The sequence below is a fragment of the Salmo salar genome, chromosome ssa20 (genome assembly GCF_905237065.1).
Source record: "Salmo salar chromosome ssa20, Ssal_v3.1, whole genome shotgun sequence".
NCBI lineage: Eukaryota > Metazoa > Chordata > Actinopteri > Salmoniformes > Salmonidae > Salmo > Salmo salar.
In genome coordinates this window covers 77,506,456-77,530,342 of record NC_059461.1, presented here as the reverse complement: position 1 = coordinate 77,530,342, position 23,887 = coordinate 77,506,456, and the positions used below count along the sequence as shown (strand labels likewise).

The following is a 23,887-nucleotide window of genomic DNA, read 5'->3' as shown; positions in this document are numbered from 1 at the left end:
CATGTTGTTTACACTGTGGTTATGGCTGTCAGGGTCATAATCATCTTCCAGTACATCACGACGGTAAGCATGTTGTTTACACTGTGGTTATGGCCGTCAGCGTCATCATCTTCCAGTACATCACGACGGTAAGCATGTTGTTTACACTGTGGTTATGGCTGTCAGGGTCATCATCTTCCAGTACATCACGACGGTAAGCATGTTGTTTACACTGTGGTTATGGCTGTCAGCGTCATAATCATCTTCCAGTACATCACGACGGTAAGCATGTTGTTTACACTGTGGTTATGGCTGTCAGCGTCATAATCATCTTCCAGTACATCACGACGGTAAGCATGTTGTTTACACTGTGGTTATGGCTGTCAGCGTCATAATCATCTTCCAGTACATCACGACGGTAAGCATGTTGTTTACACTGTGGTTATGGCTGTCAGCGTCATAATCATCTTCCAGTACATCACGACGGTAAGCATGTTGTTTACACTGTGGTTATGGCTGTCAGGGTCATAATCATCTTCCAGTACATCACGACGGTAAGCATGTTGTTTACACTGTGGTTATGGCCGTCAGGGTCATCATCTTCCAGTACATCACGACGGTAAGCATGTTGTTTACACTGTGGTTATGGCTGTCAGGGTCATCATCTTCCAGTACATCACGACGGTAAGCATGTTGTTGTTATGGCCATCAGCATCATCTTCCAGTGCATCACGACGGTAAGTGGAATAAGTCAATGGGAAACGGTTATCCATGTTTAACACTACACTAGTACAATTTGTTTGTGGTAGTGACGCTCCAGATGTTGTTGTCCACCAGCACAACGGTTCTCAACCTGGGCACTTAAAATCTGTGATTCAAATGGGTATGTGGGAAGATTATGTATTCTTCTTTGGACATGTCTATTTTCTCCAGCACCTTATCGAGGAAGTCTGTGTGAGACACACACACCATACCCCCAGCTGTTGTACACTGTTTTTACACTGTTGTGGAGACGCGCCCCCTTGTGTTGGCTTTGATATTGACCTGAAGCCTGTCTTCAGTGTACCTCAGACAGAGACATGGCTAAAAATAATGTAGCTAGGTCCTCCCGAGTGATGCAGTGGTCTAAGGCACTGCATCGCAGTGCTTGAGGCATCACTACAGACCCGGGTTCGATCCCAGGCTGTGTCACAACCGGTGGTGACCGGGAGTCCCATAGGGCGGCGCACAATTGGCCCAGCGTCGTTAGGGGAGGGTTTCGCCGTGGGGGCTTTACTTGGCTCATCGCTTTGTGGCGGGCCGGGCCCCTGCAGGCTGACTTCGGTTGTCAGTTGAACGGTGTTTCCTCCGACACATGCAGCTGGCTTCCGGGTTATGCGGGCGGGTGTTAAGAAGTGTGGTTTGGCGGGTCATGTTTCGGAGGACGCATGACTCGACCTTCGCCTCTCCCGAGCCCGTTGGGGAGTTGCAGCGATGAGATAAGATCGTAATCACGGAAAAATTATGTAGCTTATGTAACTGAATGCCTGTAGGTTAAATGGTAAGCATCTTTGGCAATTACCAATTGACTGTGAACAATCTGGTCTGTGTGTGTGTGTGTGTGTGTGTGTGTGTTAAGCTACTGTATGTGTGTGTGGGAACTGGGAAGTAGCTGCCTGTGTAAAATATTGAATCTCCCTGTGGTCTGCATATGTCTGCTGTGAAAGATCATACCCCTTGTGTCTGTACTGTCTGCTTCTGTGAAACGTGAGACTCCCTTGTATCCACTACATGTCTCCTGTGTACTGCTGAGCTATTTAAAAACCAACATTTAAACAACTAATTTACAGTTTTTTTTGTTGTGAGCTCGATGTGCAGTTTCTGTAGAGAGACACTACCGGTCTAAAGTTTTAGAACTCAATTTTTCCTGTTTTTATTGAAATTCACACAGTTTAATGTCTTAATGTACTCTGAAATGAAAGCATAGAACAAATAAACAATTGGAGACAAAAAATAAATCATGGAATCCTTTTGTTCAACAAAATGTAATCTACATTTTTGACTCATCAAAGTAGCCAGCTTTTGCAGACATATCAGCCGAACATACTCGTGCCATTCTTTCTACAATGGAAATCAAATATTGTTCGGAAAGTTCTTCCTAACACTGTTGCAGAAATTCCCACAAATGTGTTGTAGGTTGCTTTGCTTTTCACCCTTCTGCCCAGTTCATCCCAAACCAGCTCAATGGGGTTTAAGGCTGGAGACTGTGCTCGCCATTCCATGATTTGAAGCCTACCGTCTTGTTCTTTTCTTCGATGGTAGTTCTGACATAGCCTAGAGGTATGTTTTGGGTCATTATCTTGCTTTAGGGTAAACCCTTGACCAATACACCAGAGGGTATTGCATGGCGCTGCAAAATGCTGTGGTAGCAGTTTTGGTGTAAGGTGTCACTCACTCTGTGCAAGTCGCCGACTCTGGATCCAGCAAAAGAGCCCGAGACATCGTCCTCCATGTTTGACAGTTGGTGTCACACACTGAGGAACCATCCTTTTCCCTCCTCGATGGTGTACAAAAACCCTGCGTGATGAACCGAAGATTTACAATTTTGATTCATGATAAAGCGGTGCTTTATGGCCCAGGCAAGCCTCTCATTCTTATTTTGCAATTTTAGCAATGGCTTTCTTACTGCCACTCGACCTGTCAAACCTTCAGCTTGAAGTCTTCTCGTCACAGTTGAAACTGAGACTTGCTTACATCAACCAGTGTTAAGTTGTGCTTGAAGTTGTTGTCCTGTGAGCCGGCTATCACGCAAGCTGTTGACTCAGAAACTTGTCTTCTGATTCTGTTTTGGCTTTGGGTCTGTCAGACCTCTTCCTATCAGTTTTCCATTTCAGTTTTGATAAAATGTTTTTACACATTAAATGCACTATGCATTATGTGGGTTGAACGTTTGTCATGACAATTTTGGATCCCAATGATAATAACTAACAATCAATAAGCTTTGACTAATCCCCAAGGTTTGTAAGACACTGGGTTAATAATAATTAGTCAGACTCAGCTTCTGCAAAAGGTCTGTACAGTTTATTCAGAGAACGTTCTGAAGTCCATAATACAAAGACATCCATTTTATAGTTAACTCCTTACTTACGCACATACCTCCACACAAACAGTAGATATCCTACGCACATACATCCACACAAACAATAGGTGAGTTGTATCCATCCCCAGAGTTCTCACCACTGTTTATCTCTACCCAGCGCTGTCAGTTCCATTCCCCCGAGATTAGAGGAACCTTGAAAATGACTCCCTGTCCTATCATAAGTTTCTCAGAGTTCTAGCCAGGTCGGGTCAAACACAGTTGAATTGTTCTCGGTAGTTTCTTAGACACACACACACATTTCTATCCTTCAAATCTCTACCAAACCTTACTGGACTTACATTTAGTACTTTAATTATTCATTATATATGCTACATAACCTAATAATCACTAATAGTTAGGTTTCAGGGTCGGATTATTTACTCATTACCTTTAAACATATAAATTCCCTTATCAACGTTAACAATAAAGTATAGGGTCCATTGTTTGTCTATGACTGGTCTTTACAATGAAAGATTGAACAGTCAGTGTCAGGGTGCACGTTGTTTCTATGAGCGATGAAGAACAACTTTTAAAAGCTTGTCTACTTGGACTGTTCCCAAGGTCATTCTAAGAATACAATTAGGCATTTTGGAGCAGATTGACATCAGATGTAAGTGTTCCTGACGTGTCGTGTTATCCAGCGTTGATTGCTGTTTTAGATTTCCCACAGAAGGTTGTGCCAGCCAGGGTTGTGTATCTGCGAGTGTGTGTGGCACATCCCTCAGCTGTGTGGCTGGGTGGCTGGGCAGTGTTCCGGGCCGTGGTCTAGGTGCCCTTGTGAACAGCCCTCATCAATCACCAGCTGAATTATGTTTTAAATAGATTCATTAGGACCCCTGTCAGTCGCTGGGCGTCTCTGTGTGACGCGGTAGACGACACGCGTCCACAGGGGAACACAACACTGCATCCCTAATTCACCGTTGGGTTGACGGCTAGGTTGTTAGGTCACCTATCTCCATTTCTCCTCCCTCTCTTTCTGTTCTGTCTCTTAGTCTCTGACTAATGGACTCTCTTACTGTCCTTTCTTTCATTCCTTCCACTCTGTGCCTGGGATTCTTCTTTTTCTCTGTTCCCTCTCTCGCTGTCTCACTCGGTTTTATCTGTGAGTCAGGGGAAATCTTGCCCTCTCTTCACTGTGTCTCTGAGCCAGTGTCTCTTGTGTCCTTGGCAGTGATGAGGAAGTTGATTCTGTTCTATAGGCCCTTGTGGGAGTAGCTCCTCTGTCAGACTGTCATTGTCCCTGTTTTCCTAAACGCTTGCTCTTCTGTCTGCTGTCGCCCCTCTCTGACAGGATTTTGGAGACCTTCAACGTCTCCCTCTCACTTCCCCATTGGGCAAGTTCCCCTTCTTCTTCGGAACAGCCATCTTTGCCTTCGAAGGCATCGGAGTGGTAAGTACTCTTCAACAACTGGGACTCTATTTGCCCAAACCCTTATGTAGTTAGAAACACCTGATTGGTTCCGGCACTTATGTGACCAGCTCTGGATTGGATGATGATTGGGGGCCACGGCTGCAGTTAAAAGCCTTGAACACTGCATGGCTAAGAGAATGTTCAGGCCAAGGATAGTATTAGTGTTGATGTCATATAATTGATCCAGGGTGAATAGTGAGGGTGGTGAGATCACATACTCATCTAACCCTCAGCGTGGTCGTTAACAGGAGGATGCATCCGGTTTTACAGGGGAAATGGAAAGAGTGCCTGACTTCCGCTTTTGGACGTTAACAAGTCGACACCACTCCATCTTAACTCCACATTTACTGGATTGGTTGAACAGTGTGAAAGTGAACCTCCCCACGGCAGTTCATTTTTTTCTCATCAGGACCAGAAAGAAAAACGCTGCTCAGGTGTGCCTGCTACGTTAGGTTAACCTTAGCTAGGTTAAATGCTGACCTCAGATGAGGGGGTTGAAGAACGGAAAAGTCCAATGATAACTCCTGGTGAGGGGGTTAAACTGGGCTAATCAGAGGGTTAAGCTAGCGCTAACCTTTAGCTGGAGCTGGGGATTCAGTGGGGATGGTGTCCTGCAGATAAGGATAAGTGTGTGTGTGTGTGTGTGTGCGCTCGTTTGCCCGCCATGGGCATGATGATGTATGAGGTAGTACCACGGTGTGTTGACAGAGGGGCAGAGGAATACTCCCTGACCGCCGCTAACCCATTAATCAGCCAACCGGTGGGCACAGGGTGATGGCCGACACGTCACCACGACAACCCGACAGACAGAGACGGCAGCCAGGCCTCTCTGGATCAGAACATCTCCCTAGAGAGGGAGGAAGAAAGAGAGAAGAGTACAAAATAAGAGAGAAAGGTTGTGGAGAGAATTGCTGATGCTGCTCAGATAGGATAGATGGCCGGGAAGGAAGAATGAATGATAGCAGATGAAGTAAAGAAATAATTGAAGTAGTTAGGCCTCCTCCAGCTATCCCATTCCACACGGAGTGCCTTCTCTCTCTCTCCTCTCTCTCTTCTCTCTCTTGGAGGGATCCACGACCATATGGGTTCTCTCAGTCACCCTGACAGGGTAATTATCCGCCTGGGGATGTGATCTTCACACCATTCCCCTGGGATAAGCAATGGGAAAGGGAGAGAACCCGCCTGAAACGGCTGTCACTGGGCCAATTGGTAATAACTGATTGGCCAGCGCTGCTGCCAGTAAAAACGTATCTAACAGAGGGAAGGGGTTGGGTTAAATGTGGAAGACACATTTTGGGTTAAATGCGTTCAGTTGTGCAACTGTCTTAGGTGTCCCCTTTCCTTTTCCACATCTCCAGTAGGTACTTGACTTCTGTTAGCTCAAACTATGGTTCCTTCTAGCACTAAAAACTGGGCCAAAGTGCTTTGGTATGCTTCTCACTTACTGACATACCTTTATCTGTACATTCTCCACCTGTCTCTCCAGCACAGAGTTCATAAAACAGAGAACTAGTTCAGCTCCCTGCAGATACTCTTGGCGCTTATGCTAATTGTGATGGCTAGGCCAGCTAAAGCAACTTTTAGGTGTTTTGGCTTTGGGCTTCAGGGTTTAAAGGAAGGTTATTAAGGTGGGTTGCGGGTTTCTTTCCAAACAATCATCTAAACCCCCTTTAATCCTCACCTTGTCAGAAGATCTCTCTCTCCTCTCTCAAGGATAAACTAAGACTGTAAGTAAGTATTTTAAGACGGTAGATTAGCGCAAGGCTGTGTGCTGCACCTTTGGATGCCTCTGCTTTTGATTCCAGGGAGTTTATATGTAGTGTTTGATTCCAGGGAGTTTATATGTAGTGTTTGATTCCAGGGAGTTTATATGTAGTGTTTGATTCCAGGGAGTTTATATGTAGTGTTTGATTCCAGGGAGTTTATATGTAGTGTTTTTGATTCCAGGGAGTTTATATGTAGTGTTTTTGATTCCAGGGAGTTTATATGTAGTGTTTTTGATTCCAGGGAGTTTATATGTAGTGTTTTTGATTCCAGGGAGTTTATATGTAGTGTTTGATTCCAGGGAGTTTATATGTAGTGTTTGATTCCAGGGAGTTTATATGTAGTGTTTGATTCCAGGGAGTTTATATGTAGTGTTTGATTCCAGGGAGTTTATATGTAGTGTTTGAGTCCAGGGAGTTTATAGGTAAGTGTTAGATTCCAGGGAGTTTATATGTAGTGTTTGAGTCCAGGGAGTTTATAGGTAAGTGTTAGATTCCAGGGAGTTTATATGTAGTGTTTTTGATTCCAGGGAGTTTATAGGTAAGTGTTTGATTCCAGGGAGTTTATATGTAGTGTTTTTAATTCCAGGGAGTTTATATGTAGTGTTTGATTCCAGGGAGTTTATATGTAGTGTTTGATTCCAGGGAGTTTATATGTAGTGTTTGATTCCAGGGAGTTTATATGTAGTGTTTGATTCCAGGGAGTTTATATGTAGTGTTTTTGATTCCAGGGAGTTTATAGGTAGTGTTTTTGATTCCAGGGAGTTTATAGGTAAGTGTTTGATTCCAGGGAGTTTATATGTAGTGTTTTTAATTCCAGGGAGTTTATAGGTAGTGTTTTTAATTCCAGGGAGTTCATATGTAGTGTTTTTAATTCCAGGGAGTTCATATGTAGTGTTTTTAATTCCAGGGAGTTTATATGTAGTGTTTGATTCCAGGGAGTTTATATGTAGTGTTTGAGTCCAGGGAGTTTATAGGTAAGTGTTAGATTCCAGGGAGTTTATATGTAGTGTTTTTGATTCCAGGGAGTTTATAGGTAAGTGTTTGATTCCAGGGAGTTTATATGTAGTGTTTTTAATTCCAGGGAGTTCATATGTAGTGTTTTTAATTCCAGGGAGTTTATATGTAGTGTTTGATTCCAGGGAGTTTATATGTAGTGTTTGATTCCAGGGAGTTTATATGTAGTGTTTGATTCCAGGGAGTTTATATGTAGTGTTTGATTCCAGGGAGTTTATATGTAGTGTTTGATTCCAGGGAGTTTATATGTAGTGTTTAATTCCAGGGAGTTTATAGGTAAGTGTTTTTAATTCCAGGGAGTTTATAGGTAAGTGTTTTTTAATTCCAGGGAGTTTATAGGTAAGTGTTTTTAATTCCAGGGAGTTTATAGGTAAGTGTTTTTAATTCCAGGGAGTTTATAGGTAAGTGTTTGATTCCAGGGAGTTTATAGGTAAGTGTTTGATTCCAGGGAGTTTATAGGTAAGTGTTTGATTCCAGGGAGTTTATAGGTAAGTGTTTGATTCCAGGGAGTTTATAGGTAAGTGTTTGATTCCAGGGAGTTTATAGGTAAGTGTTTGATTCCAGGGAGTTTATAGGTAAGTGTTTGATTCCAGGGAGTTTATAGGTAAGTGTTTGATTCCAGGGAGTTTATAGGTAAGTGTTTGATTCCAGGGAGTTTATAGGTAAGTGTTTGATTCCAGGGAGTTTATAGGTAAGTGTTTGGCTTCTTACCTCTCACTCTTCCATCAAGTCCAGGGTAGTTAGCAGATGGATACAGGCCGTGGGTGAAAGTCTTTGGTGAATTTGTTAAAGTTTTCTCCTCTGGCTCCGGGGAGAGGGGGAGGGCGAGAAAAGCCCCCAAAAAATGTAGTCCGGCACAGAATAATTGTTCTAATTTTTTTTTTAAAGAGAGACCGCTACTCGTGGCTATTGAGACAGGCTCCCTGGTTCTCTTGGCAGGTTATTTGTATACTGTGTAAATAGGCTGTTTTGTGCAGAGAGAGATTTCCATGATTTTGATCTCTCCACTTTCCCTGGGCTTTGCTTTTTACTTGTACGGAGAAGGCTTTGCTTTTTACTTGTACGGAGAAGGCTTTGCTTTTTACTTGTACGGAGAAGGCTTTGCTTTTTACTTGAACGGAGAAGGCTTTGCTTTTTACTTGTACGGAGAAGGCGTTGCTTTTTACTTGTACGGAGAAGGCTTTGCTTTTTACTTGAACGGAGAAGGCTTTGCTTTTTACTTGTACGGAGAAGGCTTTGCTTTTTACTTGTACGGAGAAGGCTTTGCTTTTTACTTGAACGGAGAAGGCTTTGCTTTTTACTTGTACGGAGAAGGCTTTGCTTTTTACTTGTACGGAGAAGGCTTTGCTTTTTACTTGTACGGAGAAGGCTTTGCTTTTTACTTGTACGGAGAAGGCTTTGCTTTTTACTTGAACGGAGAAGGCTTTGCTTTTTACTTGTACGGAGAAGGCTTTGCTTTTTACTTGTACGGAGAAGGCTTTGCTTTTTACTTGTACGGAGAAGGCGTTGCTTTTTACTTGTACGGAGAAGGCTTTGCTTTTTACTTGTACGGAGAAGGCGTTGCTTTTTACTTGAACGGAGGAGGCTTTGCTTTTTACTTGAACGGAGAAGGCTTTGCTTTTTACTTGAACGGAGAAGGCTTTGCTTTTTACTTGTACGGAGAAGGCGTTGCTTTTTACTTGAACGGAGGAGGCTTTGCTTTTTACTTGAACGGAGAAGGCTTTGCTTTTTACTTGAACGGAGAAGGCTTTGCTTTTTACTTGTACGGAGAAGGCTTTGCTTTTTACTTGTACGGAGGAGGCTTTGCTTTTTACTTGTACGGAGAAGGCTTTGCTTTTTACTTGTACGGAGAAGGCGTTGCTTATTTGTGTCGTCACTCTACAGTAGATCCAATGTGCAATAGGCAAAATAGTTTTCCCCTCGGTCTCATGTCTTAATCTGTTTTCCAGAGGCCCCTTTCTCCTCCGTGGCTCACCTACCTGGATCACCTAATTTCTTTCTCTTTAATGGCAGGTCTAGTATTATCCTATGGCATGCCTGAGACACTTCTTTTGAACTAAAATTCTGAGGCTGAAAGTTCAGCTGGCCAGCCTGATCGATTGAAATACCAGAATGAGAAATGTAGCAGAGGACATAAATATTGTAATTAGGGATGGGGATTCGGCTCTTGCCTCAAACCAGGGTTTTATTGGGCTAGGGGTTTCTTAAAGGGTCTCCCGGGTGTGGAGGCTGACTGTTATGTAATGCTAATTCATACATACACTGTGCTTGGCTCCTCTACCCAGCACTGCCTGCTTCTCTGCGCAGGAGGTGAGTTCTGCAGTGGGCTGATTGAGCCTTGCTCACTGTAGGTTTCTGTATAAATAGACTCCATCTAATACCCTTGGCCTGGTGGTAGTGTAATAAAGGAAATGTATATAATATATATTTTTTTTAAGTATATTTTTTGCAAAAAAATATATGGGGGATTGGAAGTGATGTAGACAATTACATTGGAAGCTACAGTCTATCTGCAATACTAAAACTGATCTACCCACTAAAAAAATTAATATCAAAAAAAAAAAAATGCTTCCGGCCAAGTTTGGAGGGTGTTGAAACCACTGGTACACTCGTATGTATTCATACATGAATACATATAGACATACACATGGATACCTACACCCCAAATGCATATGCTGGCGCTCTTACTAATGTAGGCTACTCTCTCTTACTTATCGATATTCATGGACACACACTGTTCAGTAATATACATGGACATGACGTATGTACGGTCCCGTGTGGCTCAGTTGGTAGAGCATGGTGTTTGTAACGCCAGGGTTGTGGGTTCGATTCCCACCCACGGGGGACCAGTACGGGAAAAAAAATTAAAATGTATGAAATGTATGCATTCACTACTGTAAGTCGCTCTGGATAAGAGCGTCTGCTAAATGACTAAAATGTAAATGTAAAATGTACACAAGCACATCCCAAGCTCATTTTGACATGTAGCATAGCATACCCATTTACACCCAAACAAACTCCAGTCTCCACATATGCAAACGCACTTTGTCTCTGTCACACTCTTTGCCCACTCTGCGTCTGTCCTGAGTGATGTATGAACAGATCCACAGCCTCATTTCGCCCGCACACACACACGCTATACTCTGGCCCAAGACTAACAGTGGAGAAAATCTGCCTAGGGTGGTGTAATACCATACAGTAATACAATGTAAAGTGATCATGTCTTACTGGTAGCAGGGACCTTTGACCTCTTCTCTCATTACAAGGGGATTGTGGCCAACCTGAGGTCAGCAGGAGTTAGTTGAGTTCACAACCTTTTGGCATAAACTCAAAATGGCTGTTGGGTTGCTGTGGTGCGAGAAAGACGACACAATGACTCAGGTGATTGGCTTAAGATTTGTTGCAATGCGCGGTTGGTGGCAGGTGATTGGCTGAGAGATAATGGCTGGCTAGGCCTCCCTTCCCTACCGACAATCCCGTATTGCCCTCTTCATTGCCTTAATACTAAATTGCCATCAATTAACCTTTAATTAACCTTTAATTGATGACAAATTAGTTAGATAGGTCAATGAAGGAGAACTGTTGTAATGACTACAGGCAGAGAGAGAGGCTGTTCTTTAGCGTTATGTGACTGCTTAATCTGCCTGCATATTAGCCGCTCGAGTGCTAAGGTAGTGGCGAGCGAGAGAGCGTGTCTAACCGAAGGGGAGAGGGGGGCTGATGAACGTGATTCGACCTCATTGTTGTGTCGGACGGACGCCTTGAGAAAGAAATGACTTCTCACTTTGATATTCATGGTCAGGAACACATATTTGGGGGAATTAATGATTATAACATTTCAGCACTGATAAACTTCATAGTTTAGTGTCCTCATTGAATATTTTCTGTCTTTCAACCTCTCAATCTCTGACCTTGACTCTATATTTGCTTTCATTTTCTCTTTTCTCTTTCTGTTTCTCATTTACCATGCTCCTCTACCCAGTCTACTTCTTATCTTCCCTTTTGCTCTGTGTCGGTCTCCCTTTGTGTGTCGGTCTCCCTTTGTGTGTCGGTCTCCCTGTGCGTGTCGGTCTCCCTGTGCGTGTCGGTCTCCCTGTGCGTGTCGGTGTGCGTGTCGGTCTCCCTGTGCGTGTCGGTGTGCGTGTCGGTCTCCCTGTGCGTGTCGGTGTGTGTGTCGGTCTCCCTGTGCGTGTCGGTCTCCCTGTGCGTGTCGGTGTGCGTGTCGGTCTCCCTGTGCGTGTCGGTGTGCGTGTCGGTCTCCCTGTGCGTGTCGGTGTGCGTGTCGGTCTCCCTGTGCGTGTCGGTGTGCGTGTTGGTGTTGGTGTGCGTGTGCGTGTCAGTCTCCCTGTGCGTGTTGGTGTGCGTGTGCGTGTCAGTCTCCCTGTGCGTGTGCGTGTCAGTCTCCCTGTGCGTGTTGGTGTGCGTGTGCGTGTCAGTCTCCCTGTGCGTGTGCGTGTCAGTCTCCCTGTGCGTGTCAGTCTCCCTGTGCGTGTGCGTGTCGGTGTGCGTGTCAGTCTCCCTGTGCGTGTTGGTGTGCGTGTGCGTGTCAGTCTCCCTGTGCGTGTCGGTGTGCGTGTCGGTGTGCGTGTCGGTGTGCGTGTGCGTGTCAGTCTCCCTGTGCGTGTTGGTGTGCGTGTGCGTGTCAGTCTCCCTGTGCGTGTGCGTGTCAGTCTCCGTGTGCGTGTCAGTCTCCCTGTGCGTGTGCGTGTCGGTGTGCGTGTCAGTCTCCCTGTGCGTGTTGGTGTGCGTGTGCGTGTCAGTCTCCCTGTGCGTGTCGGTGTGCGTGTCGGTGTGCGTGTCGGTGTGCGTGTGCGTGTCAGTCTCCCTGTGCGTGTTGGTGTGCGTGTCGGTGTGCGTGTCAATCTCCCTGTGCGTGTCAGTCTCCCTGTGCGTGTCAGTCTCCCTGTGCGTGTCGGTCTCCCTGTGCGTGTCGGTCTCCCTGTGCGTGTGCGTGTCGGTCTCCCTGTGCGTGTCGGTGTGCGTGTCGGTGTGCGTGTCGGTCTCCCTGTGCGTGTTGGTGTGCGTGTTGGTGTTGGTGTGGGTGTGCGTGTCAGTCTCCCTGTGCGTGTTGGTGTGCGTGTGCGTGTCAGTCTCCCTGTGCGTGTTGGTGTGCGTGTGCGTGTCAGTCTCCCTGTGCGTGTGCGTGTCAGTCTCCCTGTGCGTGTGCGTGTCAGTCTCCCTGTGCGTGTTGGTGTGCGTGTGCGTGTCAGTCTCCCTGTGCGTGTCAGTCTCCCTGTGCGTGTGCGTGTCGGTGTGCGTGTCAGTCTCCCTGTGCGTGTTGGTGTGCGTGTGCGTGTCAGTCTCCGTGTGCGTGTCGGTGTGCATGTCGGTGTGCGTGTGCGTGTCAGTCTCCCTGTGCGTGTTGGTGTGCGTGTGCGTGTCAGTCTCCCTGTGCGTGTCGGTGTGCGTGTCGGTGTGCGTGTCGGTGTGCGTGTCGGTGTGCGTGTGCGTGTCAGTCTCCCTGTGCGTGTTGGTGTGCGTGTCGGTGTGCGTGTCAGTCTCCCTGTGCGTGTCAGTCTCCCTGTGCGTGTGCGTGTCGGTCTCCCTGTGCGTGTCGGTGTGCGTGTCGGTGTGCGTTTCGGTCTCCCTGTGCGTGTTGGTGTGCGTGTTGGTGTTGGTGTGGGTGTGCGTGTCAGTCTCCCTGTGCGTGTTGGTGTGCGTGTGCGTGTCAGTCTCCCTGTGCGTGTTGGTGTGCGTGTTGGTGTGCGTGTCGGTCTCCCTGTGCGTGTCGGTCTCCCTGTGCGTGTCGGTCTCCCTGTGCGTGTCGGTCTCCCTGTGCGTGTCGGTCTCCCTGTGCGTCTGTGCGTCTCTCTGTCTGTGCGTCTCTCTGTCTGTGCGTCTCTCTGTCTGTGCGTCTCTCTGTCTGTGCGTCTCTCTGTCTGTGGGTCTCTCTGTCTGTCTGTCTGTGTCTCTGTGTCTGTCTGTCTGTCTGTCTGTCTGTCTGTCTGTGTCTCTGGGTCTGTCTGTCTGTGCGTGTCTTTGTCTGTCTGTGCGTGTCTTTGTCTGTCTGTGTCTGTGTGTCTCTGTCTGTGTGTGTCTCTGTCTGTGTGTGTCTCTGTCTGTGTGTGTCTCTGTCTGGGTCTCTATGTTTCTGTCGGTGTGTGTGGGGCTGTCTGTCTCTTTCTCTGTCTGCCTGTCTCTGTCTGCCTGTCTCTGTCTGTCTGTTTGTGTCTGTCTGTCTGTCTGTCTGTTTGTGTCTGTGTCTGTTTGTGTCTGTCTGTCTCTGTCTGTCTGTCTGTCTGTCTGTTTGTGTCTGTTTGTGTCTGTCTGTCTGTCTGTCTGTTTGTGTCTGTCTGTCTGTTTGTGTCTGTTTGTGTGTGTCTGTCTGTTTGTGTCTGTTTGTGTCTGTCTGTCTGTTTGTGTCTGTTTGTCTGTCTGTCTGTTTGTTTGTGTCTGTTTGTCTGTCTGTCTGTTTGTGTCTGTCTGTCTGTGTATGTGTCTGTCTGTCTGTCTGTTTGTGTCTGTTTGTGTCTGTCTGTCTGTTTGTGTCTGTTTGTGTCTGTCTGTCTGTTTGTGTCTGTTTGTGTCTGTCTGTCTGTTTCTGTCTGTTTGTGTGTGTCTGTCTGTTTGTGTCTGTTTGTGTCTGTCTGTCTGTCTGTTTGTTTGTGTCTGTTTGTCTGTTTGTGTCTGTTTGTGTCTGTCTGTGTCTGTATGTGTCTGTCTGTTTGTGTCTGTGTCTGTGTCTGTCTGTCTGTCTGTCTGTCTGTTTGTGTCTGTCTGTCTGTGTCTGTGTGTCTGTCTGTTTGTGTCTGTTTGTTTTGTCTGTGTCTGTATGTGTCTGTCTGTCTGTCTGTTTGTGTCTGTCTGTCTGTGTCTGTATGTGTCTGTTTGTGTCTGTGTCTGTCTGTCTGTCTGTCTGTCTGTCTGTCTGTCTGTCTGTCTGTCTGTGTGTCTGTGTGTCTGTCTGTTTGTCTGTCTGTCTGTCTGTCTGTGTGTCTGTTTGTGTCTGTTTGTGTCTGTCTGTCTGTTTGTGTCTGTTTGTGTCTGTCTGTCTGTTTGTGTCTGTTTGTGTCTGTCTGTCTGTTTCTGTCTGTTTGTGTGTGTCTGTCTGTTTGTGTCTGTTTGTGTCTGTCTGTCTGTCTGTCTGTTTGTGTCTGTTTGTGTTTGTGTCTGTTTGTGTCTGTCTGTGTCTGTCTGTGTCTGTCTGTCTGTCTGTTTGTGTCTGTTTGTCTGTCTGTCTGTCTGTTTGTGTTTGTGTCTGTTTGTGTCTGTTTGTGTCTGTCTGTCTGTTTGTGTCTGTTTGTGTCTGTTTGTGTCTGTCTGTCTGTTTCTGTCTGTTTGTGTCTGTCTGTCTGTTTCTGTCTGTTTGTGTGTGTCTGTCTGTTTGTGTCTGTCTGTCTGTTTGTGTCTGTTTGTTTGTGTCTGTTTGTCTGTCTGTCTGTTTGTGTCTGTCTGTCTGTGTCTGTATGTGTCTGTCTGTCTGTTTGTGTCTGTCTGTCTGTCTGTCTGTTTGTGTCTGTCTGTCTGTCTGTCTGTTTGTGTCTGTCTGTCTGTCTGTCTGTCTGTTTGTGTCTGTCTGTGTGTCTGTCTGTTTGTGTCTGTTTGTCTGTCTGTCTGTCTGTCTGTCTGTCTGTCTGTCTGTCTGTCTGTCTGTCTGTCTGTCTGTTTGTCTCTATCTGTGTCTATCTGTGTCTGTCTGTCTGTCTGTTTGTCTGTTTGTGTGTGTCTGTTTGTGTCTGTCTGTTTGTCTGTTTGTGTCTGTCTGTCTGTTTTTTTCTGTCTGTTTGTCTGTCTGTCTGTTTTTTTCTGTCTGTCTGTGTCTGTATGTTTGTCTGTCTGTTTGTGTCTGTCTGTTTGTGTCTGTCTGTTTGTCTGTTTGTCTGTCTGTTTGTGTCTGTCTGTTTGTCTGTCTGTCTGTTTGTCTGTCTGTCTGTTTGTCTGTCTGTCTGTCTGTTTGTCTGTCTCTGTCTGTTTGTGTCTGTCTGTTTGTGTCTGTCTGTCTGTCTGTCTGTTTGTGTCTGTTTGTCTGTCTGTCTGTCTGTTTGTGTCTCTGTCTGTCTGTCTGTCTGTCTGTCTGTTTGTGTCTGTCTGTTTATGTCTGTCTGTGTCTGTCCTGTCTGTTTATGTCTGTCTGTCTGTGTCTGTCCTGTCTGTTTATGTCTGTCTGTCTGTGTCTGTCCTGTCTGTCTGTCCTGTCTGTTTATGTCTCTGTCTGTGTCTGTCTAGCTGTCTGTCTAGCTGTCTGTCTGTCTGTTTATGTCTGTCTGTCTGTTTATGTCTCTGTCTGTCCTGTCTGTTTATGTCTCTGTCTGTCCTGTCTGTTTATGTCTCTGTCTGTCCTGTCTGTTTATGTCTGTGTCTGTCCTGTCTGTTTATGTCTGTGTCTGTCCTGTCTGTGTCTGTCTATGTCTCTGTCTATGTCTCTGTCTGTCTGTCTGTCTGTCTGTCTGTCTGTCTGTCTGTCTGTCTGTCCTGTCTGTTTATGTCTGTCTGTTTGTGTGTGTCTGTCCTGTCTGTGTCTGTCCTGTCTGTTTATGTCTCTGTCTGTGTCTGTCTAGCTGTCTGTCTAGCTGTCTGTCTAGCTGTCTGTCTAGCCTGTCTGTCTAGCTGTCTGTCTGTCTCTGTCTGTCTCTGTCTGTCTCTGTCTGTCTGTCTGTCTGTTGTTTATGTCTGTCTATGTCTGTCTGTCTGTTTATGTCTGTCTGTCTGTCTGTCTGTTTATGTCTCTGTCCTGTCTGTTTATGTCTCTGTCTGTCCTGTCTGTTTATGTCTCTGTCTGTCCTGTCTGTTTATGTCTCTGTCTAAGTCTGTGTCTGTCCTGTCTCTGTCTCTGTCTGTGTCTGTCCTGTCTATGTTTCTGTCTGTGTCTGTCCTGTCTGTTTATGTCTCTGTCTGTCCTGTCTGTTTATGTCTCTGTCTGTCCTGTCTGTTTATGTCTCTGTCTGTCCTGTCTATGTCTCTGTCTGTGTCTGTCCTGTCTGTTTATGTCTGTGTCTGTCTGTCTCTGTCTCTGTCTTTATCCCTCACTCTCCCCTCTATCTCTCCTCCTCTCCTCCATCTCCAGCTCTCTCTCTCTCTGTCCACATCTATGTCTCTGTATGAGTCTGCTCCTCTCTCATTAGTGGGCTGTTCCCCCGGCTGAGAGGTCAGTGTTATTAGCTTGTTAACTGAACCACCTGTTGTCTGCTGAATGCAGACCAGCTGTCTGCCCAATGCCGCCATCTCACACACCCTGCTTGATGTGGCGGTAAGAAGGCAGGGGCTCCTGGCACTGTGGCTTTGGTCAGGTCTCTTAGATAAGTGGAGTTTTGGCTCTGAAGCAACTCAGTCACTGTTGGAGTCTTGGTTGGTTGGCCCTGTTACGGAGTTTGTGGTCTGAGGGCAATGTGTCTGAGACGTTTTGCTGTGAGTGAGGCAAGGTTCTTGGACAGATAGCCAAACAGGAGAGGCCCTTGCCAACTTTTTATTGTGATTTAGATGTATCCACTTACTCTGACACCTAAAGATATGTTTATGTTGGCTGTGTGCTTTCATACATTAGTCTAATAGTGTGTTTTGTATGCGTAATCAGTGCATCAGAAATCAGGTCGTTGAAGTGTTCACCATCCCTCTGTGTCTGTTAGCATTGTTGGTGCTGCAATTGTTCTCAATTCGCTGCCAGACGAAGTCATGAATCACCAAGTCAAACAGCAGTCCGACAACTTATCAGTCGCATCAGGAGGAGAGGTAACAAGCCCCTGTCAAGAACTGATCAGTCACTGCCAAAAAATACATCTGTTCATTGAATATGTATGTGACTTTGACAGCCAGGTTTAAACCTGTTCAAATGAAACTGTTGTTACCCAAATTAGAAAGCATCTATATTTTCTTGACGTGAGGAGGGGAAGAGGGAGAGGGTGAGAGGGAATAAAAGAAAGAGAGAAAGGGAGGTAGGTAGGTGCGAGTGTCTGGGGATCTAATTATGCCACGGTCTCTTTATGTGGAGGTTTGGTGATGAATGCCAATCATTAATCCCTCTGCCCAGATCGAGATGCGTTCCTGGGACAGAGAGCGGAGAGCAGTTCCTCAGTCTGTGTGTGGTACTTAGCACTGATAATGTTTCCTGCCACCCTACCATGTAGCATCCCTACGGGGCACGAGCCAAACGGCAGCACCTAAAACACCCACCCTCCCACTCACTCAGCATACCAACTCTCCTCATCCCCAGCAAAAGTCTGATCCCTCCCAAAGCTGAGAGCTTGGTAAATGTCTGGGGTTAACGTAGGTCACCATGTATAATGTAATCACAGACTAGTCTTCCTAGCTGCTCAGTTATCCTTCTCTATGCCAAGGGTTTGTTATTCAACAGAAGGATGATGCTTTTCATCTTTTCGTGGCTTTTTCAGATCTCAATACTTAGTTTTTCGGGGCACTCTTTCCAGGATTTTATTCAAGATAATGTATTTCTTTGTGTTGTATTACTTTTATTATACAGCATTCCTGTTTTCTTGACAATGTGCTCTCCCTCTGTGTGTATGTTGCAGGTTCTTCCTCTAGAGAACCAGATGAAGGAACCGAAGCGGTTCCCCACGGCTCTGAACATCGGGATGGGTATCACCATCGTCCTCTACGTTGTCTTGGCAACGCTGGGCTACCTCCACTTTGGTGACGACATCAAAGGAAGCATAACCCTTAACCTTCCTCACAACGCATGGTAAGCCCCGTCACATAAACAGGAACATGGTAGTACACGGTATCTGTTAGTAGACACGGTGTAGCTGGGTGGCTGGCCTTTATAAAGGAGCTTGTTGTAAAGAGACCTAGGAACAACTTGACCTGCTCTGTCTCCCAGTAAAATGTTTCTCTGATGCTGTAGAATACAGAGAGTTCATGGCGGCCGTCTCCGTAGTATGGTGACGTTATTGTGGGTGTGTGCTGTGTATTTGTGGTCAATGTTCGACTGTGTAGTGTGTGTGTGTGTGTGTGGTTACATCATGTTTAATTATGATTTGTGTGTGTGTCAGTATTATATGCTGTCTCCTCTAGACTTGGGCGGTATCCACGTTGTCCTTCCTTCATACCAACCAACATTCGGTAATGCTAAACACAACGGGCGCTTTTCTCAAACCCCACTGAGCCTCTGTAATCCGAGGTAACAATTACATGTACAATTCCATAGCGAATGCTAGCTAAATGCTAACAAGTGCAATGCGATAATGTTATGCAGTCTCTGACAAACTATTTACAGGACAGACATCCCAGCTCATAAACTTATACAAGTATCTAAAAAATGCTACTCACAGTTTTCTGCATGCATAAAACCTATATTAGACAGCAAGGCTCTTGATCCAGGAGGGGATTTGAAGCTAAATTAACAATCCAAATGCACAATTGAAGTATATTTAGCACATTTTAGACAGTTAACTTAACAGGTAGCCTAGCAGTTAAGAGCATTGGGTCAGTAACTGAAAGGTTGCTGGTTTGAATCCTCGAGCCGACTAGGTGAAACATTTGTCGTTGTGCCCTTGAGCGAGGCACTTAACCCTAATTGGTCCTGTAAGTCGCTCTGGATAAGAGTGTCTGCTAAATGACTAAAATGTAAAAGTAAAATAAGATATCTTGTTGGCAAACATCTTAAAGTTGTGATTCCATACTGTAACCAGGTCAACCGGCGCATGCTACACCACAGTGAGTGACTCACAAGGCGCTGGTCTCTCATTGTGTGCTTGTAAACAAACACCACATGACTGGGGACTAATGGTAAGGTTCATCATGTAAAATAATGTGACGGGTGAAATGAAGAACGCAATCTGCTAACGTATTATACAAGTTGACTGCAGGTATTTACTTAAAAAGGAGCTACAAATATTCACATTTATTAAAAAACTTCAAAGAATTAGTACGGTATTGACTGTATTGATAAACCATCTCCTGGCTATTTTCAAGTTCCCCGGTATACGGTATACCATCCAAGCCTAGTATTGATGTAGTGTGTGTGTCTCTGTAATATGTCCTTTTGTCCTCTTCGCTTGAGTTTATGTGAAATGTGGGTGTCAGTTACCATGTTGTATTACTGTAGAGGTCAGCTCAGTGTAACATGACCAGACGAGGTATGTCATGGTGAGTTACCATGTTGTATTACTGTAGAGGTCAGCTCAGTGTAACATGACCAGACGAGGTATGTCATGGTGAGTTACCATGTTGTATTACTGTAGAGGTCTGCAGGGAACTGATTTATTCATCCCGCTCCCACCTGCAGCCGCACCCCGCCCGCTCCTGGTGGCTTTCTGTCTAACACCCACCCGGTACCGCAATATCTGGTCCCGAACCCAACCGCCGTCCCGCAATGTTATTTTAGGTGTATGTGACGCATCTCACTTGTCAGCCGTGGTCCCAGCAATTCTGCTCCCTATAGGCGATATCAAGATGCACAAAAATAAACTAAGAAATAGGGGGCAGTATTTTCACGTCCGGATGAAAAGCATGCCCAAAGTAAACTGTCTCCTACTCAGGCCCAGAAGCTAGGATATGCATTTAATGGTAGATTTGGATAGAAAACACTCTAAAGTTTCTAAAACTGTTAAAATAATGTCTGTGAATATAACAGAACTTATTTGGCAGGCAAAACCCTGAGAACAAACCATCCAGGATTTTTTTTGAGGTGACTCTGTTTTCAATTGTGTTTCTATGGGAACCTAGATTTCTGTGACACTTGGTTGCAGTTCCTGTTGCTTCCACTAGATGTCAACAGTCTTTAGAAATGGGTTGATGTTTTTCTTTAGAGAAATTAAGAAGTACGGCTATTCAGAACGAGGGTCCAGCCGAGTGGACTATACTGTTTTGATGTGCGCTCCAGGTCCTGCGCTTCATGTTGTTTTTATCCGGTATTGAACACAGTTTATTCCATCTTAAATGTTATCGATTATTTACGTTTTAAAATACCTAAAGTTGAATTAGGAAAGTTGTTTGAAATGTTTGGACAGCGTTTACAGGTAACTTGTAGTCATGCTGGGCGAGTTGGAAACGGTGTTTTTCTGAATCAAACGTGCCAAATAAATGGACATTTATTAATCGAACAAAAGGACCACTTGTGATGTTTACGGAATTAATCGAACAAAAGGACCACTTGTGATGTTTATGGGACATATTGGAGTGTCAACAGAAGAAGTTCTTCAAAGGTAAGGCATGAATTATATCGTTATTTCTGAGTATTGTGTCGCGCCTGGCGGGTTGAAATGTGATTGTCATGTGTTTTGTTTGATGGGGTGCTGTCCTCAGATAATCGCATGGTTTGCTTTCGCCGTAAAGCCTTTTTGAAATCTGACATGGTGGCTAGATTAACAAGAAGTTAAGCTTTAATTTGGTGTATTGCATTTGTGAATGTATGATAGTTAAATATTTCTAATAATTATTTTGAATTTCGCGCTCTGCCATTTCACTGGATGTTGTGGAAACATTCTGCTAGCGGAACCCCTAGCCGTAACAGGTTTTAAATAACCAGAGATTCTCATGTGGCCCATTTATATTAGGCTATCGGTATTACTGGGCTATATCAAGTAATAGGCTAGACTTAGTTTGAAGAGAGTTGAGTTGGAGAGACTTTTCAGCTACATTTATAGCCTACCTTTTTAGGAGTGGGACAATTTTCAGACTGACAAATATTGGTGATCAGTATTTATTTCTAGGCAATGTAGTAAACTATAGCCTAATCATATATAGCATAGGCTATAGCAGGGGTTCCCAAACTAGGGGTCGTGACCCCATGTGGGGTGACCTCATATGAAAATGGGGTCTAGGGAGAATTTACAGTCATGAAAAAAAAATGTACAAAAAAAATGGATATTATAATATTGTCTTTATATCTCAAAATCATTGTAATGTGGTTAACCTTAAAAATCTAAATTACAATTATTCAATTCTAAAAGATAAAATTCAACCAGAGAGTGCCCTTAGATCATGGGAAAGTGGGGCACTTAAATAATTCCCACGGTGAATGGCTGGGCCCGCTACGCTATGGAACTACACACTATTGCAGAGACTTTGATATTACTGGCCACAATTGATATTGTGAAAACAATGTGTGGGGAGGCAGAGGCACAGAAACTCACATCAATACCTTTGTCAAATAACACTTTATCAAATAATATTTATTTCTAGCAATCAAGAGAACTCTGATTGAACGACAAAAAAATTCCCCTGTTTATGCTCTCCAAATGGACGTTAGCTGTCAGGGCCGAGATGCCCATACATTGACATTTGTTATATATACATGTCGGGGGGGTGCTATTCACGAGCACATATTGTTCTGTCTCACGATTCCTGAGCATGAAACGACACAAGGCATGTTCAGTGTGCTACGTGGCTATATTGACGAGAAACGGATTCCATGGGATTGAATGGTGGGCTTTTGCACAGATGTGGCTCCATCTATGGTGGGCAGGCCTTTGCACTCTAAGTGTCCCACATGAGTGATCAAATCAAATGTATTTATATAGCCCTTCTTACATCAGCTGATATCTCAAAGTGCTGTACAGAAACCCAGCCTAAAACCCCAAACGGCAAGTAATGTAGGTGTAGAAGCACGGTGGCTAGGAAAAACTCAGTAGAAAGGCCAAAACCTAGGAAGAAACCTAGAGAGGAACCAGGCTATGAGGGGTGGCCAGTCCTCTTCTGGCTGTGCCGGGTGGAGATTATAACAGAACATGGCCAAGATGTTCAAATGTTCATAGATGACCAGCAGGTTCAAATAATAATAATCACAGTGGTTGTAGAGGGTGCAACAGGTCAGCACATCAGGAGTAAATGTCAGTTGGCTTTTCATAGCCGATCATTGATAGTATCTCTACCGCTCCTGCTGTCTCTAAAGAGTTGAAAACAGCCGGTCTGGGACAGGTAGCATGTCCGGTGAACAGGTCAGGGTTGCATAGCCGCAGGCAGAACAGTTGAAACTGGAGCAGCAGCACGGCCAGATGGACTGGGGACAGCAAGGAGTCATCATGCCAGGTAGTCCTGAGGCATGGTCCTAGGGCTCAGGTCCTCCGAGAGAGAGAAAGAGAGAATTAGAGGGAGCATACTTAAATTCACACAGGACACCGGATAAGACAGGAGAAATACTCCAGATATAACAGACTGACCCTAGCCCCCTGACACATAAACTACTGCAGCATAAAGACTGGAGGCTGAGACAGGAGGGGTCAGGAGACACTGTGGCCCCATCTGATGATACCCCCGGACAGGGCCAAACAGTCAGGATATAACCCCACCCACTTTGCCAAAGCATAGCCCCCACACCACTAGAGGGAAACCTTCAAACACCAACTTACCATCCTGAGACAAGGCCGAGTATAGCCCACAAAGATCTCCGCCACGGCACAACCCAAGGGGGGGGGGGGGCCAACCCAGACAGGAGGACCACGTCAGTGACTCAACCCACTCAAGTGACGCACCTCTCCTAGGGACGGTATGGAAGAACATCAGTAAGCCAGTGACTCAGCCCCTGTAATAGGGTTAGAGGCAGAGAATCCCAGTGGAGAGAGGGGAACCGGCCAGGCAGAGACGGCAAGGGTGGATCGTTGCTCCAGAGCCTTTCCGTTCACCTTCACACTCCTGGGCCAGACTACACTCAATCATAGGACCTACTGAAGAGATGAGTCTTCAATAAAGACTTAAAGGTTGTGACCGAGTCTGCGTCTCTCACATGGGTAGGCAGACCATTCCATAAAAATTGAGCTTTATTGGAGAAAGCCTGCCTCCAGCTGTTTGCTTAGAAATTCTAGGGACAATTAGGAGGCCTGCATCTTGTGACCGTAGCGTACGTGTATGTATGTATGTACGGCAGGACCAAATCGGAAAGAAAGGTAGGAGCAAGCCCATGTAATGCTTTGTAGGTTAGCAGTAAAACCTTGAAATCAGCCCTTGCCTTAACAGGAAGCCAGTGTATGGAAGCTAGCACTGGAGTAATATGATCAAATTCTAGCAGCCATATTTAGCACTAACTGAAGTTTATTTAGTGCTTTATCCAGGTAGCCGGAAAGTAGAGCATTGCAGTAGTCCAACCTAGAAGAAACAAAAGTATGGATATATTTTTCTGCATCATTTTTGGACAGAAAGTTTCTGATTTTTGCAATGTTACGTAGTTCAGTTTTATTTGAGACCACTGTACAACCATCAAGATTAATTGTCAGATTCAACAGAATGTCTCTTTGTTTCTTGGGACCTAGAACAAGTTTTGTCCGAGTTTAAAAGTAGAAAGTTTGCAGCCATCCACTTCCTTATGTCTGAAACACAGGCTTCTAGCGAGGGCAATTTTGGGGCTTCACCATGTTTCATTGAAATGTACAGCTGTGTGTCATCCGCATAGCAGTGAAATTTAACATTATGTTTTCGAATGACATCCCCCAAGAGGTAAAATATATAGTGAAAACAATAGTGGTCCTAAAACGGAACCTTGAGGAACACCGAAATGTACAGTTGATTTGTCAGAGAACAAACCATTCTCGGAGACAAACTGATATCTTTCCCGACAGATAAGATCTAAACCAGGCCAGAACTTGTCCATGTAGACCAATTTGGGTTTCCAATCTCTCCAAAAGAATGTGGTGATCGATGGTATCAAAAGCAGCACTAAGATCTAGGAGCACGAGGACAGATGCAGAGCCTCAGTCTGATGCCATTAAAAGG

The 23,887-nt window shown here is 45.1% G+C and overlaps 1 protein-coding gene and 1 non-coding gene across 7 annotated transcripts in view; both read left to right on the top strand.

The window, feature by feature from the left end:
- slc36a4 (solute carrier family 36 member 4) overlaps positions 1 to 23,887 on the top strand; it is a 262,213-nt gene that overhangs the window by 26,126 nt on the left and 212,200 nt on the right. For all 6 annotated transcript variants that reach the window (XM_014163300.2, XM_014163299.2, XM_014163297.2 and 3 more), the window contains exons 10-11: positions 4,389 to 4,487; positions 17,752 to 17,921. In XM_014163300.2, coding sequence (XP_014018775.1) covers positions 4,389 to 4,487; positions 17,752 to 17,921 — 269 coding nt within the window. The remainder of the gene's footprint in view (positions 1 to 4,388; positions 4,488 to 17,751; positions 17,922 to 23,887) is intronic.
- trnat-ugu (transfer RNA threonine (anticodon UGU)) lies at positions 10,060 to 10,133 on the top strand. The gene has a single exon. It is a non-coding gene; the product is annotated as a tRNA-Thr (tRNA).